General features: G+C 40.0%; 1 protein-coding gene and 1 long non-coding RNA gene across 2 annotated transcripts; both read right to left on the bottom strand.

The window, feature by feature from the left end:
- Positions 1-558: 558 nt before the first annotated feature.
- On the bottom strand, positions 559-13,894 carry LOC134510598 (uncharacterized). The gene is made up of 4 exons (XR_010069667.1): positions 13,756-13,894; positions 2,683-2,862; positions 1,816-1,929; positions 559-774 (listed from the first exon to the last, which is right to left on the bottom strand). It is a non-coding gene; the product is annotated as an uncharacterized LOC134510598 (long non-coding RNA).
- A 1,910-nt stretch (positions 13,895-15,804) lies between these two features.
- On the bottom strand, positions 15,805-23,933 carry LOC134510562 (uncharacterized). The gene is made up of 5 exons (XM_063323857.1): positions 23,879-23,933; positions 20,646-20,935; positions 20,458-20,613; positions 16,706-16,796; positions 15,805-15,953 (listed from the first exon to the last, which is right to left on the bottom strand). Exons 1-5 carry the CDS (start codon positions 23,931-23,933, stop codon positions 15,805-15,807), a joined length of 741 nt encoding a protein of 246 aa, XP_063179927.1.
- Positions 23,934-24,491: the final 558 nt, after the last annotated feature.

Here is a 24,491-nt window from a genome sequence, read left to right as displayed (position 1 = left end):
TTTCGTTTCTAACACGCTGTTACAGTTTGAGAAACCCACAACAACTTATTGTCGTTTAGACAATTATTCCATCACTCCTCTGACCCCTCCCCACCCGGGAAGGGGAATCGGGGAAAAGCAAGGAAACACGAGGGTTGAAATATGTATAGATTTAATAGGATAGGACTAAATAATTCACATTAATAATACTAAACAACCAGTCTTGATCCCGATACCAATACAAAATATACAAGATCATACTCAGCCCGTTCTATCAGCAGGAAGCTGTGCACTCCCAGCAGGGGACAGCAAATGTGGGACACTGCGAGCGCCGTGGCTTCGGGAGGAAGGGAAGGGCTCAGGGGTCCGGCACGGGGGCAAGAAGTTCCCTAGACCACCGCCTTCAAGGGAGAGAGAGCACTTGGCAGCAAGCTTTCTAATTTATGTTGAATGTGACTTTCATGGTATGAAATAATCCTGTTGGCCAGATTGGGTCTCATCTCCGTCTCACTCCTCATCCCGGCAGCTGGCGAGCACAAAAACACCAAGATCTTGAAACCCACATAGCATAGATGGCTATAAAGTAAATATTTTCACAAATTCAGACACTGAAGTCTTCTAGAAGTGCAGTTTTCCCAAGCGTTAGAAGAGAAATTAGTCCTGTGTTGCTTAAATCAGGACACATGCCTACAGAACTCACCCAGCACACCTTTTCTTTCTGTGCCCCAGAGCCGGTGCAGAGGTGTTATTAAAAAATCAGCCTTCCTTGCTGCAAATGGATCATTTTTCTCTATTCTAAAATGAGAAGGAAAAAAAATAAGTTAAGAAAGCAAAGCACAACCAGCCTAATTCAGTAGCTATGGGTGTTATCGTGCTGTGTATTTTGCCTATATAATTATCACATCTGCCTTGTTTTCGTAAGCTGTTCATATCAGAATACAAATAGTTTTTAGAGCTTGCACTCACTGCTGGGCTCTTTTTTTTACCCCGGGTTGGAATGGCAAACCACAACTCTCATTCTCCATCTAGTAATTTCATTCTGTTTGTCCAATATTGCCAGAAATCTTTTTGTAGGGTGAAAATTTTTGTATCTTTTTGAAGATTACAAATCAAGCCCAGAATTTGTATAAATTTCCCTTTCTCAGAAAATGTAAAGCATTGTGCTGGTGTTTTTCCAACATCATGCAACAGCAACCCAAAAAGGTTAAACTTACTTCCTCCTTGTCCTTTATAAATGGTTGGTACATCATCCTAACATGTCATTACAACATGAAAATTATAGCAAATCACTGCTTTCATCTGATATTGTAGGAGGTAGGTTAATCTGGATAGGATACAGATAGGTACAGCTCAAGCTGTCTATATATTTCAGAGAGGGTTGTGTTTACGTCCATTATCTTATCCACCTGGATTAATTTTGAGGCTCGTGATTTCCCCACTAGTTTGTTTCAGCAAGTTAATACAAGCAGAGTGCAATTATTCACCTGCAGGTCGATTGGGGCTACCTCAATAAGGAGGGAGAGGCACTGCTAAATGCAACAGATGGAGAGCATCTTCTCTGGCAAAAAGTTAAAAAAAGCACCACATCTAAGAAATCCTTTTAACTATCTTCCCTGCCTTCTTTTTATACTGTCTGGTGTACAGTTTAGCTATTGAGGGGAAAGATGCCATTACACAATATGTACCTACCACCACTTCCCATTTTGGTGAGCACCCTGTCATCAGCTCGTCAGACAGAGGCGTACGGGCACCCTAAACTCTACCCCCACTGTTTAAAAAAGGAACCTGCTGGTGCTCTGCTTTGCCCAAGGTCCAGCTGCACATGTTACAGCTCACCTTCAGCAGTTCATGGCCAAGCATTTTATCCTTCATCCCTCAGCCAAGGGCTGAGGACTTGATGAGGCTGAGCCTGCGTGATAAAGCACTATGCCTCCTGGATGAAATTCTTTTCTTCAGATCGTTCACCATGTGAAGAAGAAAAAAAAGTTTAGAAAGAGCAGCCAAAACATTACAGCAGTTCCAGTTTCAATATGGTATCAGATGTTTCAAAATGGTATCAGATGTTTCAAAATATTTGTAAGTGATTTCTCGGATTTACCCTCCCAGTAAAAGTATTCTTTTCACTTTTACTCACTTAACTACACCAAGCAGTTTTTCTTTCTCTCATTGCATGCCTTTTTGCACTCTTGTGCATTAGTTAGTGCAGGTAGAACTTACCGCATACTCCATAATTGTATGGATTTACTGTTTCTTCTGAAGTTGGCAAGTTGCACCCACTTTGGATTGTGCTGGGTTTTGCCCATACATGAGCTCAAACCAGCCCGGTGTTATGCAGCCTCATGTCTCCTACCTGTTCTGCCTGTCTTGCCAAGCTACGATGGTTTGTGCACAGATTGCACAGGCCAGTTGAGTCAAATTTACATCTCCTTATTCTAGCTTTAAATTTTCAATCGACAGGCCAAATACTACTCTCAGCTGTATCCCTGTTTCTGTCCTGAGATACACACTAATGCTATTTGCTCAGCATTGACCGTGCCCAGTATCACACACCAACGGACAAAGGTTAAAGACACAAGAACAGTTTAATTGTTTTGTCTTGGAGTCTGTGGCACTACTCAGACACAAAAGATGTTAGTACTGACAGCAGAGTTTTCTCATTCCCAAGTTTGTCTTACTAGGATTATGTACTATATAATCACTTACTGGCTGCTAGCAAAGAAGATCTTGGGTTGAAGTTTGTATAGTACGTGCCAGGAGATTTGTTTGTACTCTTCAACATTAATTTTTGTCTGTTTGCAAATCTCGCTTTTGCAATCCACTCCTGTTGTGTATGTCTGTCTTCTTATGAAAGTTGTATTGTCTTCTGCCTTGATTCGTTTCCATCTATTTTTTTGTAGCAAAAATAAGCACTGACATTGTTAACATCACATAGATTTTCATAACATTTTAAATAATCAAAAGCTTTCTAACATGCAGATTCAAAGCTTAAATTTTAGAGAAAGAAAATTAGAAATATCCTAGGATTTGCATATTCAGAAAGAATATTTAAAATTACTTTTTATGTGTTTTTGCATGTTGTTTGATGTAGTAGTCGAAGTGGAGGGGACTACAAAACAACATTGGTTTTGTGACTCAGAAGTCCCGGGTCAAACTGTAATCACTACACTCATTAGAAATTGCACTAGAATGGAATTTCAGACTACCAGCACATTTCAAAGAATTCTGTTCTAATATCCTAAAGATTGTATTTTGCTAATAAACTATGTCTTCCTCAAAAGGATGGCAAAGGCCTACTGCTGTTTTAGCTTTGGAGTAACACAGAGAAATAGTTTTGCCTCACACCCTTTCCTCAGGGGGAGGTTGGATACAGCAGTCGGCCGCTGTTGCAGACCAGGAACACAGTCATAGAGTAAAGATGTAGATTTCTACCTGCTTGCCTGCCCTGTCTGAGGTATGGTCATCTTTAAATGCCTGCTTTTTTTTCCGAGTTGCTGATAGGTCACACAGGAGTGTCAGAAGTTGTTCCTGTTCCTCATCTAGTCCTTAAAACAGTAGAGATTCAAACTTGTACTGAGTTTAAAGCTTTGATATGAGTCAGAGAATTCGAGGACTTATGAAAAACTTTGCCATTTAATTTTGCTAATATCCTTCCAAAGTCTTTATTTGGGTAATGTTTAAGTGGTCTTTTTCCCTTCAAGTGTTGTTGTCGTATACTGCATATATGCAGGGTGGCGTGTGTGTATATGCATATGAAAAACCAGAACACAATGTAGTGAGTTCTGATTTTTGTCCCAGTCAGGGATAAGCATTGCAACAAAACAAGGTGGTGCTTCCAGATGATATACACAAGGAACCCAAAAGGCCTTCCAGGAGCTGAGTTCCAGCATTCCCAGGAGGAATATCTTTCAGTATGTGTTGTTTAAGTCTAAGGTTGAAGTCCTTCTTCAAGGCTGATGCCCAGCCTTGAATTAGAGTTTCAGGAACTAACAATGGAAGGAAAGAGGAGGGAATGTGAGGAGAGAACATTTTCAAATGTCACGAGTGTTTTCCTTCTATGAAGCTTATTTCTTCTTCCCCACATATACCAAATACCCTCATGAACTCTATGACCCTACCTCAACAATAGGATTAGAGATGTTTAGTTTTTCCTCCAGTTTCACATTACAAAGTTTGCTGTACACAGAGTATGTGTGTCAAGAGTATGTGTGTCTTGTCCAAACAGTCACAGAGGTCAATCCCTGTTCTCATCTGTTCTGTTGCTGAATTACAAATCAGTAGTTATTTCAGATTTACACCAAATACAGTAAGACAGTCCATAGATCGGAGCTAAATTCTTGTTTGCAATATACTTCTAAAAAAAAAATAAATAAAAATTCACTGTTACTGTATGAGCAGAAGGATAATTAGACCAAACAGCTTTAAGAAACGAGTTATCAAAGCCAGGCTACAGAGTTTTTTTACCGCTTGCTAATTCTCTCCATTCTCTCATGATCCCTCAAACCACCCTGCCTGGTAGCCCAGCTTCAACAAGAGAGCCTTTAGCAAAGCCAAAAAGTGCTGAAGAAAGACCAAAACCTAGCTTTCCTCCTTACTGGCAAAGTTTGAGTCATGAGGGTACGAGATGAGAGGTATGTAGAATGCCAGGCAGTCCCCTGACATAAAAGTAATAAGTCCTCCTTAAAAGTAATAAGTCTCTCCTTCAAGAAAGGAGTCTGGTTTTAATCCTCTTCAGTTCAGTGCAAATAAAGGGCCTCAGTGTGTAGCTTTGAGGCAGGTATCTGAGGCATAGAGAGGGTAGGATCACAGCTACACTATGTGCTCCGCTTGGCAACTGGCTGGCTCCTACCTACGTCCTGCTCTGCTTGCCCGGGCATTCTTTCATTCTCTATGGCAGTGTCTGTGCTCCCGGTACAGGCAATGAGGGGTTCTTCAGTGGCACCCACCACTCTCAGCCGTGCGGGTAAGGATGCTGCATGCCCAGCAGCTGGGACGCTCTGACTTTCCAAATTCATTCTTCAGCAATGGTGCCAACTAAGCAGGGCATGCAGAGGAAGCAATCCAATTGTTGGTTTCAGTCAAAGAAGCTAGGAAAATGTTTTTGACACTGAGCTAGTGAGAAGTATTAATTATTAAGTATATTACAGCTCCCTGTATTCTTCATATGTTCTTCCCCTGAAATATTCAATGAGCAGCATAAAAGTTTAATCAAGAAATTCTGATTATATGTTCATCCCAAGCCGCAATATATTATTTCTCAGGGAGTCAGAGAGAGGGAATTGAAGCACTCCTTCAGCAATCCCTGTCTTCCAAGAGATAGAAGGTTTCCTTTATGTTTATGTGACATGCCATTTCATTGCATGGTCATGGGAGTAGACAAGATTCAGAAAAACATCCTCAGACTCACCATTTTACCCACCTTGGCTACCTACACAGAGAAATACTGCCATTATTCACACCAATGATTTACCAGCCTGTCCACGTTTCCTGCTTATTTGGTCTACCCTAGGAATAAATCATGCTGTTCTCTACGGATACATGGCTCAGTAAGTTTCACCAAAATTATCCCAATGATCCTTAAGTTTACTTCTTTATATTCCTTATATATATCTGCACAAACCAGTGGTTCTTCTAGACATCTGCTCACAAAGGGGGAAGGGGGAACAATCAAATCTGTAGAAAAGTGGTAAAAAGCAAAACTGCTGGTAGTTATCTACACTGAGGTACAGTTTCTGTTTAATTTATTTCATTGCATTCTTCAAATGGTAATTATTTCCTTCATTAATTCCTTGATACTGATTCATCTGAGAGAGTTACTAAATTTAATATAAAAAGGAACAATTTTTGTGAGACATTAAACTAAGATCCTAAGGAAAGGATATTTTTCCCAAGATTCTAATTGCAGGTGTATTTTGAAATAAAGTTATTCTCAGACAGCTTTTTCTCTTGAATGAAGATAATATGTTAATGCCTTCAGGTGTTTAAAGGCAGTGTGTGTGAAAAGCAGAGTACGCAAAGTATGTGCATCCTCTACCCCCGTTTAGCAAGTAGTGCCTCTGAATTCTCACAGAAGGAATAAACTCCTTCATTGTAGCTGATTGCAGTGGTAGACATCCATGGAGTATTCTCTATTCCAGGCAAAACAGTTGTAAGATTAATTTAACCGTGAATAAAAATAGGCTTTGAGCTTCTTTACATCTTCAGAGTAACACAGATCACTGTAGTGGTATGGCTGCTTTTTAAATACAGAGTAGCTCCTCATTAAAAGGTATCTGCAAGTATTGAGCTGAGTACTTAAAACTACATTTTTCATCAAATCTCACATATAACTTTATTCTGGATTTGGAAACAATATATTGAAACTATTTTTTTTCAAAGCATTCATTGACCTTCACATAAAATTTGAAACACGTTCTAACAATTTTTTCAGTTTTTAATTCACCGAGCCTGAACACTTACCTAACTCACTCAAATATCTGAAACAGAAAAGAAGGGAAGGGAATGAAGGAATGTGGGAATGAAGGGGAAGACTTTCTGTTTTCTAACTTTTTGAAAAATATCTGTTTGAAATTTTCTTGAATTTGACACACTAGCCTGGGAAAATAAACATTTTCTAGATTGTTCAAAACATTCAGTTCTTACCAAGCTCATATAGGAGAGTATTTATGCCTCCCACTTCTTTTCTTAAAGCACAAGTATATTGTTATACTTCAACTAATGAAAGGCTAAGGTGGTTTCAAACTCTCCGAGAAGAAAACATTTAAGAATTACGAATTTTGTTATGGTATGTCAGCTTTTATGCATTAGCCAAATTTAATTATACCAGCACAAAACACTAAGATCACTAACAAGAGTCCTGTCACAGCATTTTAAAGCTAATACTCTCAGCATTGCTTCAGTTTGAAGAGGGCAGGAAAGTTTCCTCGATCAGCCTTCCCAAATAAAGTGAATAGTTTCTAAAATCACCGACATTTGTCGGGGATCTACCCATTGAGTTTAGCAGATCTATATGCAAAGCTGTCTGAAGGAGAACAGAGACATCCATGAATTTGTTTCTACATCAGGATCACCAGAGTTATAAAATTAACTTCTTCCTTTTCTCTGAAATATTGAAAGTGTACTAATTCATAAAAAAGCTGCTGAGATCTGCAAACCTGCTGGAGGCAGCTTCTAAAATAGTTATCTTTTGGTAGCGCATGTTCAAGATGGGGTCTTGATGTTGCTCAAGAGGTCTACAGAAAGATCTGTTTTTAGTCAAAGCTTGGTACTGATTCCTGTTTCAAGAATCTGAGACATACTTACTGGAAAAGGACCCAACCTCTCTGTTTTCTGATTAGCACTAGAAAGCACAGAGGTGCCTTGACATTAAAAGTTATACTGTCAACATAACATTTATTTCAAAGTTGATTTCATAAATCTAAGTGACAAGGAAACACACAGAACAATATTTGGTTAGGTTTTTTGCCACTCATCTGGAACAAGTTTTTTTCATGAGAAAGTCTGAAGAACCATGACATTTCATGTCAACTCAAGTCTGATTAGCAAATCATGCCAGTCCCTCAGCCCTAGACTCCAAGGAAAAAATTAAGCTTATGAGAATAAATACATTTCCTTAATGTTTTGTTTTAAGGAGCCTATTGTTCTACAGAAGGCATGTCCTCAGGGACACAAGTGTATTATCGTTGCAGAGCCTGTTCTCCTGAATCCTATTCCAATTTGTTTGTCCACTGACAAATGGCAGATACCAGATAAAATAAAGTGTGAGGCAAAATGCGTAATTGATGTGAGACAGTGAAGTGCGCACATTATTTACACACCCTCAATCCTAGCTAGCATTAGGCATAGTTCCCAGAACAAATGAACCCTCTGGCTGTAAAAAGAGAGCTAACGTCTCATTTCCTTTGTCTCCCCTCATTTCCTTCATGTCAATAATCCTGTACATACTTGTGCTCCCAAACAGAACTACAGCATTCACTCCTTCCAGAATAAAACTGTTGAACAGCTACAAAGCACCCTTTAGCTTCTCCCCCAAATCAGTAGTTTAGATTCCTCATTTTCCTGGGTCTCCAGTTTATCCTGCTAATGTAAATCCCATCCCACCATCCTGGTGCATTGCTCTGAGGTCTCTGGCACTGTCCTCTCCCATGTTTCCAAGGTCCTGAGCCTTCCTAACTAGATCTGTCTAGAAGCCAAACATAAATGTTACCTCTATCCCAACCATTCTCCCTTCCTTGCTTTATGTATATATGACTTCTGAGAGTATATTTCTCTAATTTCTACTTTTAAAAATAAAATCCTGAACAGCACTAAAGAAGACTGGGGGATGCCCACTCTTATGGGATCTACAATGTTGTGAAACTGTGATAAACTGTGTGGTCCTAGAAAAAATAAAAAAAACACTGCCCCAGCCCACAAAAAACCCAGATCAATAAATTCAATAAATAAATTTGATAAATTTTGTGCTCTTTTTTCTTCAAAGACCCAGCGACACAGCAACACAGCACTACGTGCATAGACTGTGTGCTTGAAATTCCAGATCTGGAAGTCACTTAAGGCTTTGTCCAACTCTTCCTGGATTCAAGAGAAACTTTTTCCTTACTGAGTAGGAAAGGTAGCCAGTATTGTGTGATGACACAGCCTCTGTGTGCTTGGGCTCATGTTTCATACAGGACATCCCAGCCAGCTCTTAGAGTCATGATCAGAGAGAAGGGTGCATATTGATATACTATTTTAAAATACACCAGGCCATTATATTCCCTTTCCTTCTTTGCCTTTTCCACGAGGCCAGAAAATTTCCTCTGTTGGGAAAAGAAAAATCCCTTTGGTGTCCTTGGACTTTCTCTGTTTCTAGTTATTTTCACTAGTAACACTCTTTGATATTTATTTTCAAAGGTACATAACCATCAACAAGAGCAATTATCCTCGCAGGAAAACACGTACAGGAACGCATCTGTTTATGGCTCTGTGGTTTGACTGTCCACTGGCTGCCAGGTGATTGAAGTTTTCCTATCCATCTCTTGAGATGAACATTCAAAGAATATCACCACTACTTAGCTACTATCTCCTTCAACTATGTAGGAAGCAAGTGAAAATAAACTGACTCTCTTCACAAAGTAAAAGATGATAGCTAAAGAGTCTGCTGAGGAACATGCTATTACAGTTGAGTTTATTGTGCTAAGTATAATTTTAGTACAACATACATAACAGGAGCTTCCTTGTTTTATTTTTCCAACTAAGTAAAGGCCTCTGTGGAGGAAAAGGAGCACTTCAATGTTTATAAAGCTTTACGTTTTAAACAGTCACAGAATAGACCTTGTGTGTTTCACGCACTGCCTGTTGGTTTGTAACTTGAGGAAATCCCATGGTACTAAAACTGAACTGGCTCTTTATTAAAAGAAGCGTGTGCAGGCGTCCTGCAGCAACAGCAGCCTTTCTGGCTGCGTGCATCCTGCTGCCTCCTCCGAGGCCCTCTCCCCACGGATCCCTACCCTGCTTCTCTCCAGTGTCCTCTGCTTGTTGTCCTTTGCCATGATGTGCACAAAATTCAGCCAGAACGCTCCCAGCACTTCCTGAGCTGTTACAGACGTTGCTGGCCAAGTAAAAGAGGGCCTTAGACTTATCTAAATGAAAAGAGGCATCCCAGAACATTTTTAATTTGGTCTTCGCTCTTTTATTTAGCACTGCACAGTTCTCCTACGTGTCTTTGTGGATGCAGTTAGTGCCTTTTTAAAAAGAGTCCCTTATTTAAAATAAATTAATATTTTCTTCCTTATATGACTGAAACAGCACAGTGTTAGCTAACTGCACTTGTGTTATTAAGGTAAAAAAATTACCCTACTGCTATCACCATAACACATTATAACGATAAGTTATAATGCAATGCTCAAAGCAATGTTTAATGGAGCAGAGAAGTATCTGGCAGAAAATTATTCTTTGCATTTTTTCCAGTATGTTAATTTTAATTGTGGTCAATACGAGTTTTTTTTCATTGCAAACAAATCGGCTCTCTTTACCAGGTTTTGTAAATCAGGTCTCAGAAAGATCTTAATAAATTAATAATAATTCGTTAAACTTTAGGTTGTTAGTCTATTGTTAGTCAGGTTGATTGTTTCATGTCTTTTTAAGATTTTGTTCCACTGGAAAGGCATAAAATTTGGTATTTCAAAGGCTTAGTGTGACAAGGATATTAACACTTTCAGCACAAACAGTATGATCCTGGGACCATTTACAGTACCTAAAATTTGCTGACCACCTGAGTACTCCACATGTATGTGCTTAATTTTTCAAATGTATGGGTTTGCGATGGAGGGAGGATATAGAGAAGTGTCTTTTAGTTGAACTTGGGCATAAATTCATGGCAAATAAATAATAAAGTTATAGAAATGTGACAGAACTTAGATTGGGAGTCCTGTGTATAATTCAAACATTGATTTTAATCTGCGTGGTAATCATTCACAAGTAGGATCTCAGTTCAAGAAATCACAGGACACATGGCTAAATCTAGCCCAAAGTACAACAGCTTTAGAGATAACATTGAATTTGAAGGTGGGGGGGAGGAGGTCCTGAACAGAGACCCTGAAATCTTTCTGTCTGTTTTATAATAAAGATGTAGGTTAAGTTCTACACATACGCAAAACAGCAGTATTAACTTTCAGAATCTACTCATTTGTCTTTATGGAGTAAGCGTGTGTGGGTGGCACATCTAAATATACTTTTGTGCAACACTTGCTTCTCCTAGTCATTTGTAAGATCACGGTATTTACAGTTAACCGATAAGCCTGCTTCTTCCTTTTAGCATTTCAGAAAGTATCCAAATTTACTCTGCATTTATACAAGATGTAGAGGTTTTTATAAAGTGATTCTAAAGGAACAATCCAATAGTGCTGCCTAGAACAAAAGAATTCACCTCCGTAAGCCTGTTCCAAAATACAGCAGTCAATGTAAAAATACTGATTGACTGGAACAGATTTTAGATCAGCGACATTTTTGGTAATGGATACTGGTCATTTCTCTGGGCTAAGAGGTGTCCACGCTGCAGTTGACTGTGTGCCTAAATGGCTGACAGGGCTGTCAGCAAGATTTACAGTGTGTTTGCACCCCCGCAAAGAGAATGCAAAAGTAAAAACGATGAAAAGATTTTGCATATATCTCCAACTGCTGAGACATGAGAACATTACTTTAGCCGGTCCTTGATACAAAAACTACACTCCGCTTTCTCTGAAGTTTAAAAGCTTTGTGAAGCAAGTCAGAGGAGATGGAGATCAGCCTGAATGGCAGACATCTCTGAGGGGGGATCTCAGGCCTCTTTGGACCCTGAGAGAACTCAGGTGTGCAACAGAGGGACGAGGAGATGTTAAGCTTGGGCCAGTGTGAAGAGCTGCCACAGCACTCTGCTCGGGTGCTGCACTTCTTCCATGTGCATCTATAAACCATTGCCATTGGCAATGGTACACAGACACACAGCAAAAGGCCGGTGACCCTGTGCTCCGGCTGGGCTCTGCTGAAAGCTGGAGTGCACCAAGCCGACCTTGCAGCAGAGGCAGAACCACTCTCCAGAGAGCACCTAAATGTCGACATTGTATGGCAGCGTCGCCAGCTTCTTCAGACCAAGCTACTGCATTATACTGGTAAGCCTGGGAGGGTAACAGGGGCTTCTAGCTGCACAGCTGCCCAGCAGCACTGCATCTGCCTCTCACAAAAGGTACAGCTGGGTGTCACAGCCCTGCGGGAATTTGGAAGCAAGATATCTGTCCTGTCAGTAGCAGTAATGCTCTTTAAGATGCTTCCTAGCAAGGAAGTGGTGTTGGAGAAAAAAAACACTTTATACTTCTTCATAGTGTTCTTAACAGGAAGAGTTGTTTTTTCTTACTTATATATATTGCATATGGTAAAGGTATATAGTATATGTAATAATTACATAAAAGTAGGTGAACAAACTGAGACAGCATTTTCAAGGAACTCTTAGGTTTGTAACTCTCAGTTTGCATTCTTATGTTATCTCTTATTGTATATTTGGCAATAAAAGCATTATACATGCATAGAATTAATGCAGGTACCATGGTTTCCTTAATAACCCCTGTACCCCAGAGGCTCTAGCGACTTGCACTCTCCTCACTGCAGAGCAGCCCTGTGGTTTTTTCCCGGCTCCTCTAATGAAAGAGTGAAATTGCCCAAGTCAGGAAATGAGTGTCTGTAACATGCGTGTCTCACTCCCCACTGCAAGAAAGTACAAGGGGCTTCCTCCATCTTTTGAGTCAGAATGAAGATATATCTCTGTCATCTACATTTTTAAAGATGAGGTGTCATGCACAGAGGTTAAAGACAAGTTCATTCCTCTTTTCCTCAGGAACACTGGAAATACACCCACATTTGTTATAAGAGATCAAGTTTACCTGCGAGAGTTTGCCTGAAAGAGCCTGAGAGTTTGCCTGAGAGTTTGCCCTTCCCTCATGCTTTTGGTGTAATTCATTTGCCTCCTCTGTGCCTCTTTTTTCCCATCTGTAAAAACACAAAGTCAATAGCATTCCTTCGAAGGACTGCTATGTGCTTCACTTCATTACACTGTGTCTCCTAATACTATGGGGAGGCCTAGCTAAAATTTTATCATTATCCATGATTAGCACAGATGCAATGCTATTATGTTATGATTATGTCTACCAACAAGAGCTCCAGATCCTAACAACTTCTGAAATCGTAATTGTCCTGAGTCTTTCATTTGCCATGCACAGAGAAAGCATCATTCGCAGGGCTCAGTTTGTCTGGCATTCAGAAAATGGGGAATTTCCAGGCAGACTGGGGACTTTATTCTTTCCAAACCCAAATTAGGGGAACCACAAACTTCCAACGAGTGTCTGGAGATGCAGTGCAATTGCTCCCTGACCGATAGGATGCTCTCTTTAACAAAAGATACGCTCTTTTTAGTGTTAACATCTTACACAATTTTTTTCTTTTCACTAAGGGTTGCATCTAGGAAATCCTGGAGAAATGCCAAACTCCACAACAGTGCACACAGAGCTATGAGATCATTGCTTAAGGGATTCTTACTAGTGTCCCAATCCAATATGTCATTTTCTTATGCTAAATCAGTATTTGGGGTGCATTTACTGTGCAGCTTACTTACAGTTTAAATCTAGAGATTTGAGTCCAAACCTATCTCTGGATATACCTCCAATGCCCTCAGCTATGCAGACTATGACTAAAAAGTGCTTCCCCCTGTTTATAAAAGGAATTGAAACTACCTGACCATGTTGAGCTTTCAGCAGCCAATGCCATAGTAGAGTCAAGATTAAAGCAGCTGTCCCTATCAAAGGAAGAGGAACCATGGGAGGTTTCATTTTGGCACAGTCTGCTGGTCACCAGCTCTTGAGTGGAGAGGACAGGGATTTTCCAAAGTAAGCTCATGACAGCACTCAGCCTCTCAAATTCTCAGGAGTGTGGTGGGCTGTGCCATTTCTCTTACCTCCAGATGACTGAGGTCATTCTAGAGAAAAGAATTAATGAATTGAAAGACTCAAGAGGAATTTATTAAGTAGAAAGAGATAATAATGCTGTCTTACATCTTACATGTTATTTCAGCAATCAGGGTGTAAGAGAAAGAGGTGAAATACTCACTAACCCATTTAGTGTGTTTCTCTTTCACTCTGGTATTTACAGTAAAAAAAAAACAACAGACATTTTGCTGAAATATTTGAACATCATTGATAAAGGGGGCTCTCTGTGCCAGTTTTTGTATTGTTTGAAGCATCTAGGCCTGCTTCATTACAGTGGCTCATACCTGACCTCACAGGACAGACAAAAGACCAGCTCAGGACCACTAGTGTCTTCCATAACATGTGCAGATGAACACATTTCTTGGGACCAGAAGTCTGGTGCATTAGCATGGGTAATGGTGTGGAGTCCCTATCACATTGCTTTCTCCTCAGCACCATGCTGTTTAGTCTGGGGTTCCTGTGAAAGGAAAAACATTGTCATTTAAATACAGTCATCACCCTATAAGGTCACATCGGGCCATCAAACATGATGGAAAAAAATGCAGTTTTACAGGAAACTGGTTTCATCAGTGAGAAGATCAAGATTTTCCTCTGTGAGAAGTTTGTTCTAGACAAGATGGAAGCAGAAAATGGTGTATTTCATAGACATTTTTCTCTTCCTCCCAGGACTCTGGCAGCTAGGCATGGGGTTGATGTTGGAGGGCACTGTAAAGTGTCAGCAGCCCAGGAACATTGAAGGAGAGATATGTTGGAAGCTAAAAAATTGTCTCCTAACACATTAAAAAGCAGTCCTACTTTCCACCTGCCTTAGATGCCACCCAACATGGCCCTTCTTTGAGTGGGGGTTATTCCCCAAGAGTAATCTCATTCAAGAGATTTGACAACCAGAAATACAGAGCATCCTGGCTATAGCAGCAGAGGAGTCTGCTTAGGCAAGTGTATTTTTCCAAGAAGCACAAGCTGGTCCAGCGAAGGTCAGTGACGTGACCAGCACATTTTCATTGCTTCCTCTCACTCAGATTATCACCACCGTAGCACAGACTCGGAGACAATGCTGCATTTTCTGCATGGATACACTGAGCCCATGTACGCCAGGGTCATCCCGGATGCTGCAAGGATCTCACTTGATAGCAACCTTTCCCCGGTGCAAGCCAGCATGGGGAAAGGCCAGCCAAACTCTCTGCATTTTTAACTCTGGTCTCAAAGAAAGATTTGGGCCTATTCAGTTTACTTGGGTGTCAGTGTCCTCCTGACCCTCCTGAGCCAATGGAATTATGACTTCTCCCAGCACCTATCAATCTTTTCTCATCTAAGACCACAGGAGACCAAAGTCATGTTTGCCCTCTGAAAGAGACTAGATCCGATGTCCCTACTGTAGCAGAATCTCCAGCAGAGTGAACACTCTTGTCTCTGCCTGCGTCTCCCTGCTGCAGCCGGCGCAGCTTTTCCTCCATGCAATCCAAGAACACAGTGGGAGCACCACCACACCACCACATGTACCTCTGAGAGCAGAGAAGTAGAGGTACACTAGAGCTACAAAACGGAACAGGAGGGGCTGTCATGAGAATGATCTTTGACAGGTTCATCAAAGAACTCATTCTCAGATGTGTTTCAGACTTGAATCAGAGCACAACATGTCAAAATGTTCAGCCAATTCTTGTGCTTGTGTTTTACAAATGTGCATGTTGACTTGCTGCTATTCAGTAGAGTTATGTTCACAACTTGGAATCTGTTATCACCTACACTGATTCCCTAAACAATTTATTTTCCCCTCAACTCACTATTTGTTAATCTTCAATAATGTTAATGGGAGCTGTTTTAGAATGAAAATAGAGACATTCTCTTTTTGGAGATCTCTACATTTCAGTGTTTGATGTATATTTATAAACCATCAAAGCATCCACCCAGTCTCTGTATATTCTGAAATAGTCCGTGTCTTTGAACAGTTTAATATGGACACCTTAGTTCCTACAAATGAATTGCCATGTGCAGTGCTCTATAATTTTCTGCTAAAGGCTGAAATAAGAGCGTGTTCTCCAAGATAATATTTTTCCAGACTCCATCAAAGTCGCCATGAGCTGGAAACAGACTTATATTCCTGAAAAGCTAAAGGAAATTGTTGGTCCATGTCCCTAGATCTCCAGTACAGTGACATTTCCCTTAGGACATGCCAGCTGTGCCCCTCAAGTTCAGATATTGCATGATCCAAAACACTTTGAAATAAATGTAATTCAGAATTAGTAGCAGTAGTAGCAGCAGTAGTAGTAGTAGTAGTAATAATAATAATAATTTTTTAAAAGATTTTGATGTAGAGAACAGCAGGGAGTTATCTTTTAATCTAACTAACTGCAAATGAATCAGATTTTGGTGGCCAGGGATTCTTTGGTAGTAGCAGCCGTGGATCCCATTTGCTTTCACAAGGCTTGTATGTAAGAAATCTCCTATCAGAATCCTTTTGCTTTCCTCTCAGTGGGTCAAGTCCAGGATCTGAAAATATTAAGCAAACTATGGGACAAACTGTCTGGACTCTAGGATTTGAAAAGCTATGTTTATTGTTAATCAGATAGGATTCCAAAAAAGGAGCACCCAGACATATGTGGTAAAGATTATAAGCAAAAAAATATTCTGTCCATGGCCTTGCTGTGAATGTACAAAGTAAGTCGCGTTTTATGATACATAGTAGGTGTGTGTGTACTTTAACTAATGTGTAGTTAATTATTTTCAAATAAGCTATTCTTATAAGAGGTGAAGCTACAGAAACTACACTAAAGGGCGGACATCCCATTATGGGCAACCCACCACAGTAGGAATGCAGGTATGGACTATTGTATCTACAATGAGGACAGCAGACATTGGACTTGATTCAGTTTCCTGGGAATAAACCACCATTACAAGGTTGAAATTCCAGTCTTATCAGCAAATCTACATTGGCAAGCAGATTTTTGAGCTAATAATCCTGCTTGTATCCAGTATCCTTAAAACTGAGCGTCTTTGCATGAGTGAACTAGTGTATTTTCTGTGATCTGAGTCTGTTATTTAGACCTGGGAAGCATACTTTCTCTGATACTGAAACTTAGGGGAAAACATTGCTGTTTGGTTGTTCATCTTCATCTGAGGTCACTTATGCCAGCTGCATGGCAGTAGAGGGGTTCTGCGCTCTTACTCCTGCTGGCTACTGTTCACGTACTGAATCCTAATTTCTTTAACACAGTGAATGCGCAGGTTGTGCAAGGACTTACCTATGTTTAAATCCTGTGATCTTAACTTCAGATTTAAAGGATGTCTGGAGTAACTTATCACAAGATTTGGTAAATTAGCTGTATACTGCACCTGAAGAGGAAAACACATTGTGACGTCAGATAAGTCATCATGCCTAGAACAAGGAACATTGAAGTTAATTGAAGAGTAAACTTTACATGTTGGATTTAGGTAAGGTAAAAAATATACCTGTAACATTTCTGTTCAAAAAAAAAGGAAGATTTAGGAGATGTAATTAACTGTTAATTAACTTGTTAACATGTCAAGCTGTTGAGATGACAAGAGTTACGGTTTTCCGTGACCTTAAAGTTCTTTATTTACACAACTCCTATCACCATGGTCCTGATCTCAAATGAGTCCAGTGGCCTCCTATTACAATACAGATAAGGAATAATAATGTAAACAGAACACCCTTCTAGAGAAAGGAGCTGTGATACTAAAACCACAGGGGATGCAATTTCTTGGTATAAATATGTTGCATACTTTGGAGTTATTTACATGAAGTAATTTGTGTTATTTCTCAAACCTTTCCAGTGGATTTAATTAATCATTAACATACCCCGCAGTCATCTGCATTATGATGAGCTTAAGAGTTTTCTGTTGCTGGAGAACTTATGAGAGGTTGAAAGCAAGGCTGAAACAAGGGGGTCATTTAAAATCAATGACATAACATTTTTTAGATATGAATTCTCATTGTTTAGAAGCAAAAGTGATTTTGCATTCAAAGTGGGTAGGATTTTAAAAAGCTGGTAATGTTTTTTGCCAGTTGCAAAAGGAAATCCTGAGTTTGACTGCTGGTAGTGCTGCTCTTCACCAAACCACATTTTGCAGAGTCAGATAAGTGTAGGACAAGATATGACACCAGTACATTGGTCTTAAAATCTTTCCGAGACTCAGTGTTTTAAAAGGGTGAGTTTGCTCCATCATCCCATTCTTGAAAAGCAATTTGCTTCTTCCTCTAGAATGTGACTGACAGTTTTCCCTGATCTGCACAGTTTGAAATGGATATCATAAACCAGTTGATTTCTTGTGAATTACAAGATAAAAAAATCTATAACCGTGATGTTCTGGAGATGTCAGTATCATCTGCATGAATAGGAAGATATGTTTCTTTGATTAACTGAACAAGATAAAATCAAAATGGGGGGGTTAGGCAGCAGGACAAGAACGTACCCTGTGAAATCAGGGAGGGAACATAACGGTGCATGAAGTTACATGTTGAAAACTTGGTGGTAATGAATGTTTAACTGTGGATTGATGGGTGTGGTGCATCTTATAAGTGTCTAGGAGAGAATGCCACAAGGAGAAGGAAACACTGTGCACTAGTAATTTACATATCTTACTTGTTGCCTTTCACTTAATACAACTCTTTCTTATTTTTTTTTCTGAGTTCTGGTTTCCATTTGATGAAGCATTTCTCATTGGCCTGAATGGTGAAAAGGGGACTTCGCATCTAAGTGAACACAGAAATTGCCTCTTTTTATCTGTGTAAGTCCAAGTCTATATTGAAGAATTTTGGACCAGTGCAGCTAGTCCTTAGGCACATTTTTTATTTAGCAATCTTGCACTGGGATTGCTCATTTCCTTTTAAACTCCTGACAACATATCATTAAGGTTTCTCCCCAGGGGACATTTTAGTGGGGGAAAAAAAAAGAGTAAAATTCCTTGCAGTGGCAAGTCCTTAGTTCTACTGAATTTGCATCACTGTACAGTCTACAGTCTTCTGGAACCAGGTAGCCTGAAATTTCAGTTGGTTGAAAAGTTAATGATCTACCAAAGCAATTAGACAATATGCACTATTTTCCTCTAGACCTCAGAGTGCAGGTCCCCTCCACCTCTTGTCCAAGTCCTTAAGAGAGTCTGAGAATGTTTTGCTGCTGTCAGGAATTTAATGGTTAATTTTTGGTTGCAACTTGCTTTTTCCTTATTTCTTTTCAGATGTGCTGAGTTATTTCACTCAGGTAGAATTTCACCAAAGAAAACCACTAGTCCACAGATCAGAGCACTGACTGGTGACGCTGAAATCCCCAAAGTGCCTGATTTATAACAAGGACCTGAAATTTGATTTCACATGCACAGCTAAACACCTTGGTCATGTAGTTACTGGACCTTCTGGAGTTAGCTTTTGGAGCCAGTCAAATTATTAAAGCATTAGTTTTCTCCTGATATGGAATGGGGAAGGTTCTGAAACCTTGAGAACACTTCCTAAGATATGGATGCTATTGATTATCTTGCTATAGTCAGGCCCTCTGAAGCAGTGACCTTACAGAGCACTTTAGAGTTGTGGGACAAACATGCTTTCTTTTCCCCTTCCACTGGTTTTGCAAATTTACATTACTGGTCAAGACTTGAGAAAAAATAAGACACAATTACTTAAAGAGAAAGGTTTTGTTTAGCAGGTTTTAGTACAAATTAGCATTTAATTACTATTATGGAAACTTGATCATCTTGAAATAAAGCAAATTTTCCTTGAGACAGGATATTATTAGACAAATTTCTTCTGGCTGTAAAAGCTAACTAGAAGTTTGCTTCTAATTGCCTTAGGTAAACTCAAAAACAAGGAAGTTAAATTCCTGCTATAGCAGCTTGGCAAATACATGAAGACATGATTTATACTCTCATGAAGACAGAATGAGGAAAAACATATTGTTTTCCATGGAAATGTAATATTGGCTATATGCCATTTATGTGGTTCTTCAATAAACTACGCATTCAGTTATAAATGTTTGCTTTGGAGAACAGAAGGTATTTTGTTTACCGTCTCGGTTTTGTTTCTTATTTTAGAAATAGTAAGTTTGCTGAATTGCTCTTTGGGTGAGATTCTTTGAAGGGCTCAGAGGAGAGGACATAAGAAGGTTTGTAATTAAAAGTTAATAGAATATGGATAGAATACTGAATCTTAATAAAATATTATTCTTCTCTCTGTTTTTATGGCATCTGATTTTAAAAGATATTACAAAAAAAGACAACCCAAAACACCAAAAAAAACCACCCAAAAAGCAAACCAAAGAAAGAGTCTCTGAAATAAATAAAAAAAAGAAAATCTAAAGAATCTGAACAAAACCCACTTAGTTTGAAGATTTCTCTTCCTTAGCAGTTTTAATGTTAAATGCACTGATTTTGGGGGAATGCGCTGATCCAAGTTATACTCTGGATTTTTTAATTTTCCTTTGCAACTTTGCAAACTTTTTTGTACATAATTTGATTTTCAGCTGTTGTGAAAAAAGGGATAGTTTCTCGCCATGTGTTACAAACAAGAGTTAGCACAATGAGATGCTGGTCTCGGTTAGGGCTGCTAAATGGAAAAATTATCATAAAATACTTCCATCCAGCATGTCAAGCAATTCAACTGCTACCGCTTAATCTGGGGAAAGCAGAAAGTACAGGCAGACATGTCACAGAGAGCAAGGGAAAGATGAACTGATTAGCCCTGATGTCCCTATTTCAATCTGCGCTGCCAAAATGAACACCATCTTGTCAGCTACAAAGCACAGTAAAACATAAAGGTCCAAACCTGCATTCATTAACTTGCCCTACAGAAGTCTTTTTTGGCAAATAATTCGTGACTACAACAGTTACCTATGAAAGTTGGAGCCCAGCTGTTGTACTAACTGCTGGGTTTTCTTTTTTTTGGGGCTACTGAGACTGACATCTAGTGGCTTCATTTACAGATCTCCAAGCATCCTCTATTTCAGTGTTTGCTTTATAAAAGTGTGGGAGCCAGACACTTTACCTGCCTATAATCATGTGGTTCGGGGTCTTCATACACACCAGTCTTACATTTGCCATTCTCCACAAACAGTATTTTGGCCTCATAAGAGCCGATCCGTGGAAAAGCAAGTGACAAGCTGGGGCAAGTCCCTTTTGTTTTCTGAGACGAAGGAGCAGCCTGGACCTAAGCCTGGAAAGCTGTTGCATGACTATGAACTCAGAGGTAATTTTTGGCTTCAGTTCCCCTTTTCCCCTTTCTCGTGGATTCAGTGAAGGGTTAGATGATCTATAGAGCTGGTAGCTAAAATCAGGAGGCTGTTTTAGCCATATATCTGTATTGGCTTTGGGTTGCTGCACTACAGTTTGTCGCTGGGAGAAAGGCAAATCAAGGCTCACAGAAAATTGTGTTTGACTTGCAAATAAAAATTTTTGCTTGTCTTGGTGGAGGGTGAACATAATGGCCGGATGATGGATTTTTTTCTTCTCAGATACTGTAATCCCTGTCAAAAAGAAAAAGAAAAAAAAAGCAACACACACATATACAACAGAACTTCTATTTTTGATTGTTACTTGCAGTCTGGCTACCCCTGACTGTATAACCTAGTGCATTCATTGAAGATAAATGTATACTTGTACTTCAATATTATTTTGTACCTGTGCTTACATGAAGAACTCTTGCTTCTTGATCCCCTCTTCCTCTCAGTTCTGTGAAGTAACCTGAAGAAGCAGACTCCTAACCCTAGAGAAAGCCCATCTGAAGTCAAAAGCTTTGATGTTCAGGAATCTACATGTTCATACCAGCCTGTAGTAACAGGAGCTCTGGTTTTTATTTTGCCTGAAATGCCCACCACTAAGTAGGATCACAAATACATCCTCTCCTTCAAGTTTTTATTCATGTTTCATTAACCAGTACATCCTTGAGGGGAGACTAAACCTATGCACATGCAGCGCAGCATGGCAGGAATTTGGTGTTAGCTGGGCAGCGCTGGGTGCACAACAGCCTCACTTTACACAAGCAGGAGTGACAAAACGAACCTCAAATCAGGGAAGTGTTGAAACTCCAGCCTCCATCCTTCCTGATGTATTTTCATGTTCCTCCACATTCCTGGGCTCACCCAGGCCACAACATCAATTAGAGCTGCCCCATTAGTATCCTAATATGTGCCCAGGTGTTATGTCCTGCCGTGGGCTATCTCATCAGCCAGTGCCACTCGAGCTTCACCTTTTTGCCTGGAGGGAGAAGGAGGCCCTTTCATATACCCAAGGATGCTTCTGGGCAGGGTGAAAGACCACTGGAGCAGCACTAATGCCCTAATAGGCAGCAAAGTATTTACCTGTGTGCACCAGCTAGATACTACGTTATCTCTATTCTGTCTCTTGCTGATCTTAAAGACCCACCCAGACTCTGTTACCTTTCTTACACCATATCTGTAATAGCAGCCTTAAAGAGCTCCTTGTATGTCCTGAAAAATCCAGAAGAAAGACATAGGTCTTGCAAGACATAAGGGTGTTGCAACAGGCCCCAAGACACTACAAACTACTTTTTCCTGCTTCCTTTAATATTCAATGCTTAGGAAATCTGAAGGAAAGCTATAACCTTACAACTTTCTCTTCTTTGTGCTTATTCATTCTGAGGACAGAAAGTTGTTTGTTTTTTTTCTAAGAGAAGACGGCGGTCCGTTGTACAATAAGGGCAAATGGAAATGTGTCCTTACCAACAAAATTGTGTTTCTGAACAGGGATTTGGGTAGGCAGCTTGGTGGAGATAAAGTAAGTTCCCACAAACTGTTTTTGGAAGGTCACATTTCTGTGCTCTCCTTTTCAGATGATTTTGGTTCTCAAGCCATGCTCAGCTGTGCTGTGCTGTCAAGCCAGGCTCATTCCAGTCCAGGACCCCACTGGCTGGAGCACTCCCAGCTGCAGCTGGGCCCCACTGCAGGACAGCCTCCAGGAAGGGGCCAAAACTGGCACTCCCTATTCCACAAATTATTCTCAGCTTATCCAAACACCGAAGCACAGCCTGGCCCTGTTCCTGCTTGGGAGGAGGTGAGCAGGCTTGGGTGGGCTTGTGTGGGTGCCCTGCTTTTGTCCTCTAATGTGGCCCTGGCTTCCCATCAAGTGTGTGTGTAGGGGCAAGCCAACTGATCTGATCATTTAATAAATTGAGGAGAAAAACTGACAGCTGGTAATTTATACATTTAAATCTGCCTTTTCTTGTTTTGCAACTAAATGGAGATACTGGCAGACTCACCAGGCCATCTTCAGGTACAGGTACAATAGGGAGTTGGCAAAGTCAGCAATCAGCTGCATGAATAATAGCAAAGGTGTTTTGTTTTTCTAACCATTGCCAAAACTGTAATAACCTAGACTTTGCATTGCTGCTGCTGCCGTCATGAAAAGGGTATATATGGACTTGCCCCTCCACATGTGTCAGGAGCAGAAAGTTCAGCTCTGAGGAGCTGTGTGCTTCTCTGTACCCTTCCTTCTACTTGGCACTCCTCCCTCCCCATGGCAATGTCAGTCCAACTGTCTGGAGGCAGCAAAAGTCAATTTTTTGCTGATATGGCCAAGAAGTCTCAAAGTCATGCAACCCTTTGCAGGGTTTGTGCTGAAAGGGTAACTCTTCTCTGTTTCATTCGCTGTGTGACATACACCACTAATTTACTAGTCACGTGAATAACCATTTCCTCCTCACCTCTTGATCCTCCACCTGTTTGTTTTCTCCAGCCCCTGTTTTTTTTCCTAAAACCATGGGTTTGAATCCAGAGGAACTTTCTGAAGCTATGCAATTCTATGATTCTCCGTTAATTTCACCAAAGCAAGAAGTCTGTGTATTTTCACACATCACACCTCTATCAGCTTTGTTAACATTGATTTTCCATGCATACGCTTGTATCCTAGAAACTGAAACTCACTGATCCAAAGTACCTACAGATCCATATGTCCAGTGATGAATAAGGACCCCAACGATATGCAGTTAAGACAAAAGACAGAGATACCACTCACCACTCTGCAAAAACAGGGACTTCCTGACAAACTTCATATGCTGTATCACTGAAGGCTTCTCATTCCTCCTAGGGGAAGATAAGCAAAGGGATGAACTTGCAGCACACCCTTATTCAGGGAATTGTTTATTCTTCCATTGTACAAAAGAGCTGGAATATACAGTCTACCCATCTGTGTTGCTAAGAAACAGGGCGCTGTTGCCTTGGGACTCGATTCAGAATTCAAAAACGAAAATAGCGTCTCAGTAGACTGCATAAATGCAGCTTGAAACCTAGCAACAAGGCCACAAGTTCAATGTGATTCTCTTACATGTTAGAAAACAAAGGTATGAGAAGGAAAATGTGACTGAGGAAAAGAAAACAATAATTTGAAAACAAAGCAGAGCTGTTGTATCACCAATTATCCTAAGGGATGGAATTATCTTTTTCTAAACATACCTTTATGACCTGAAAGATCTGATGCTTTGCTACCCCGTGCTTTGAGCAGGTTCATATTTACTATAACAAGTGAACACAAAGCAGCATCAGTATTTACACCAGTATTTCCTGAATATTCAGCTTGTGCAGTAGAAGTGACAACACAAGAGTCAGGATAGCGGAATTAATTTCCAGTTTGCATTTCAGTTTTCAAGCCCTCTGCCAACAGAAAAATTTAATAGTTGCTACACACACCTTGAAATGATCATTCTTAAAATGGCACGGATTGCATAACTGGGAGCAGTTACTTAACCACGTACACATAGAGTGTTTTCTATATTTGCTTATGTGCAAGTGAAGTATAAATAAGAACACAGCACATGTATAAAACTATAAATATGTTATAGCACCCTTTCACCTTAACAAACTGTCGTTATGTGCTGTTGGAAATTACATTGGTTTGATCAGCTATTTCATTGTAAAATCTGTTCCCTCTGGCTGCAGAACTTCATTACACAGCTGAAACTTTGGCCAGCACTCCAGCAGAGTAGGCTATGTTTGAATGGAGTAAAAAGGGCTCAGTTATTTTGTTTTTCTTTCTTGATGTTTCATCAGAAAATCATAAAAAGCTATT

This window comes from Chroicocephalus ridibundus, chromosome 2 (assembly GCF_963924245.1).
Source record: "Chroicocephalus ridibundus chromosome 2, bChrRid1.1, whole genome shotgun sequence".
Lineage (NCBI taxonomy): Eukaryota > Metazoa > Chordata > Aves > Charadriiformes > Laridae > Chroicocephalus > Chroicocephalus ridibundus.
This window is presented reverse-complemented; position numbering and strand designations above follow the sequence as displayed.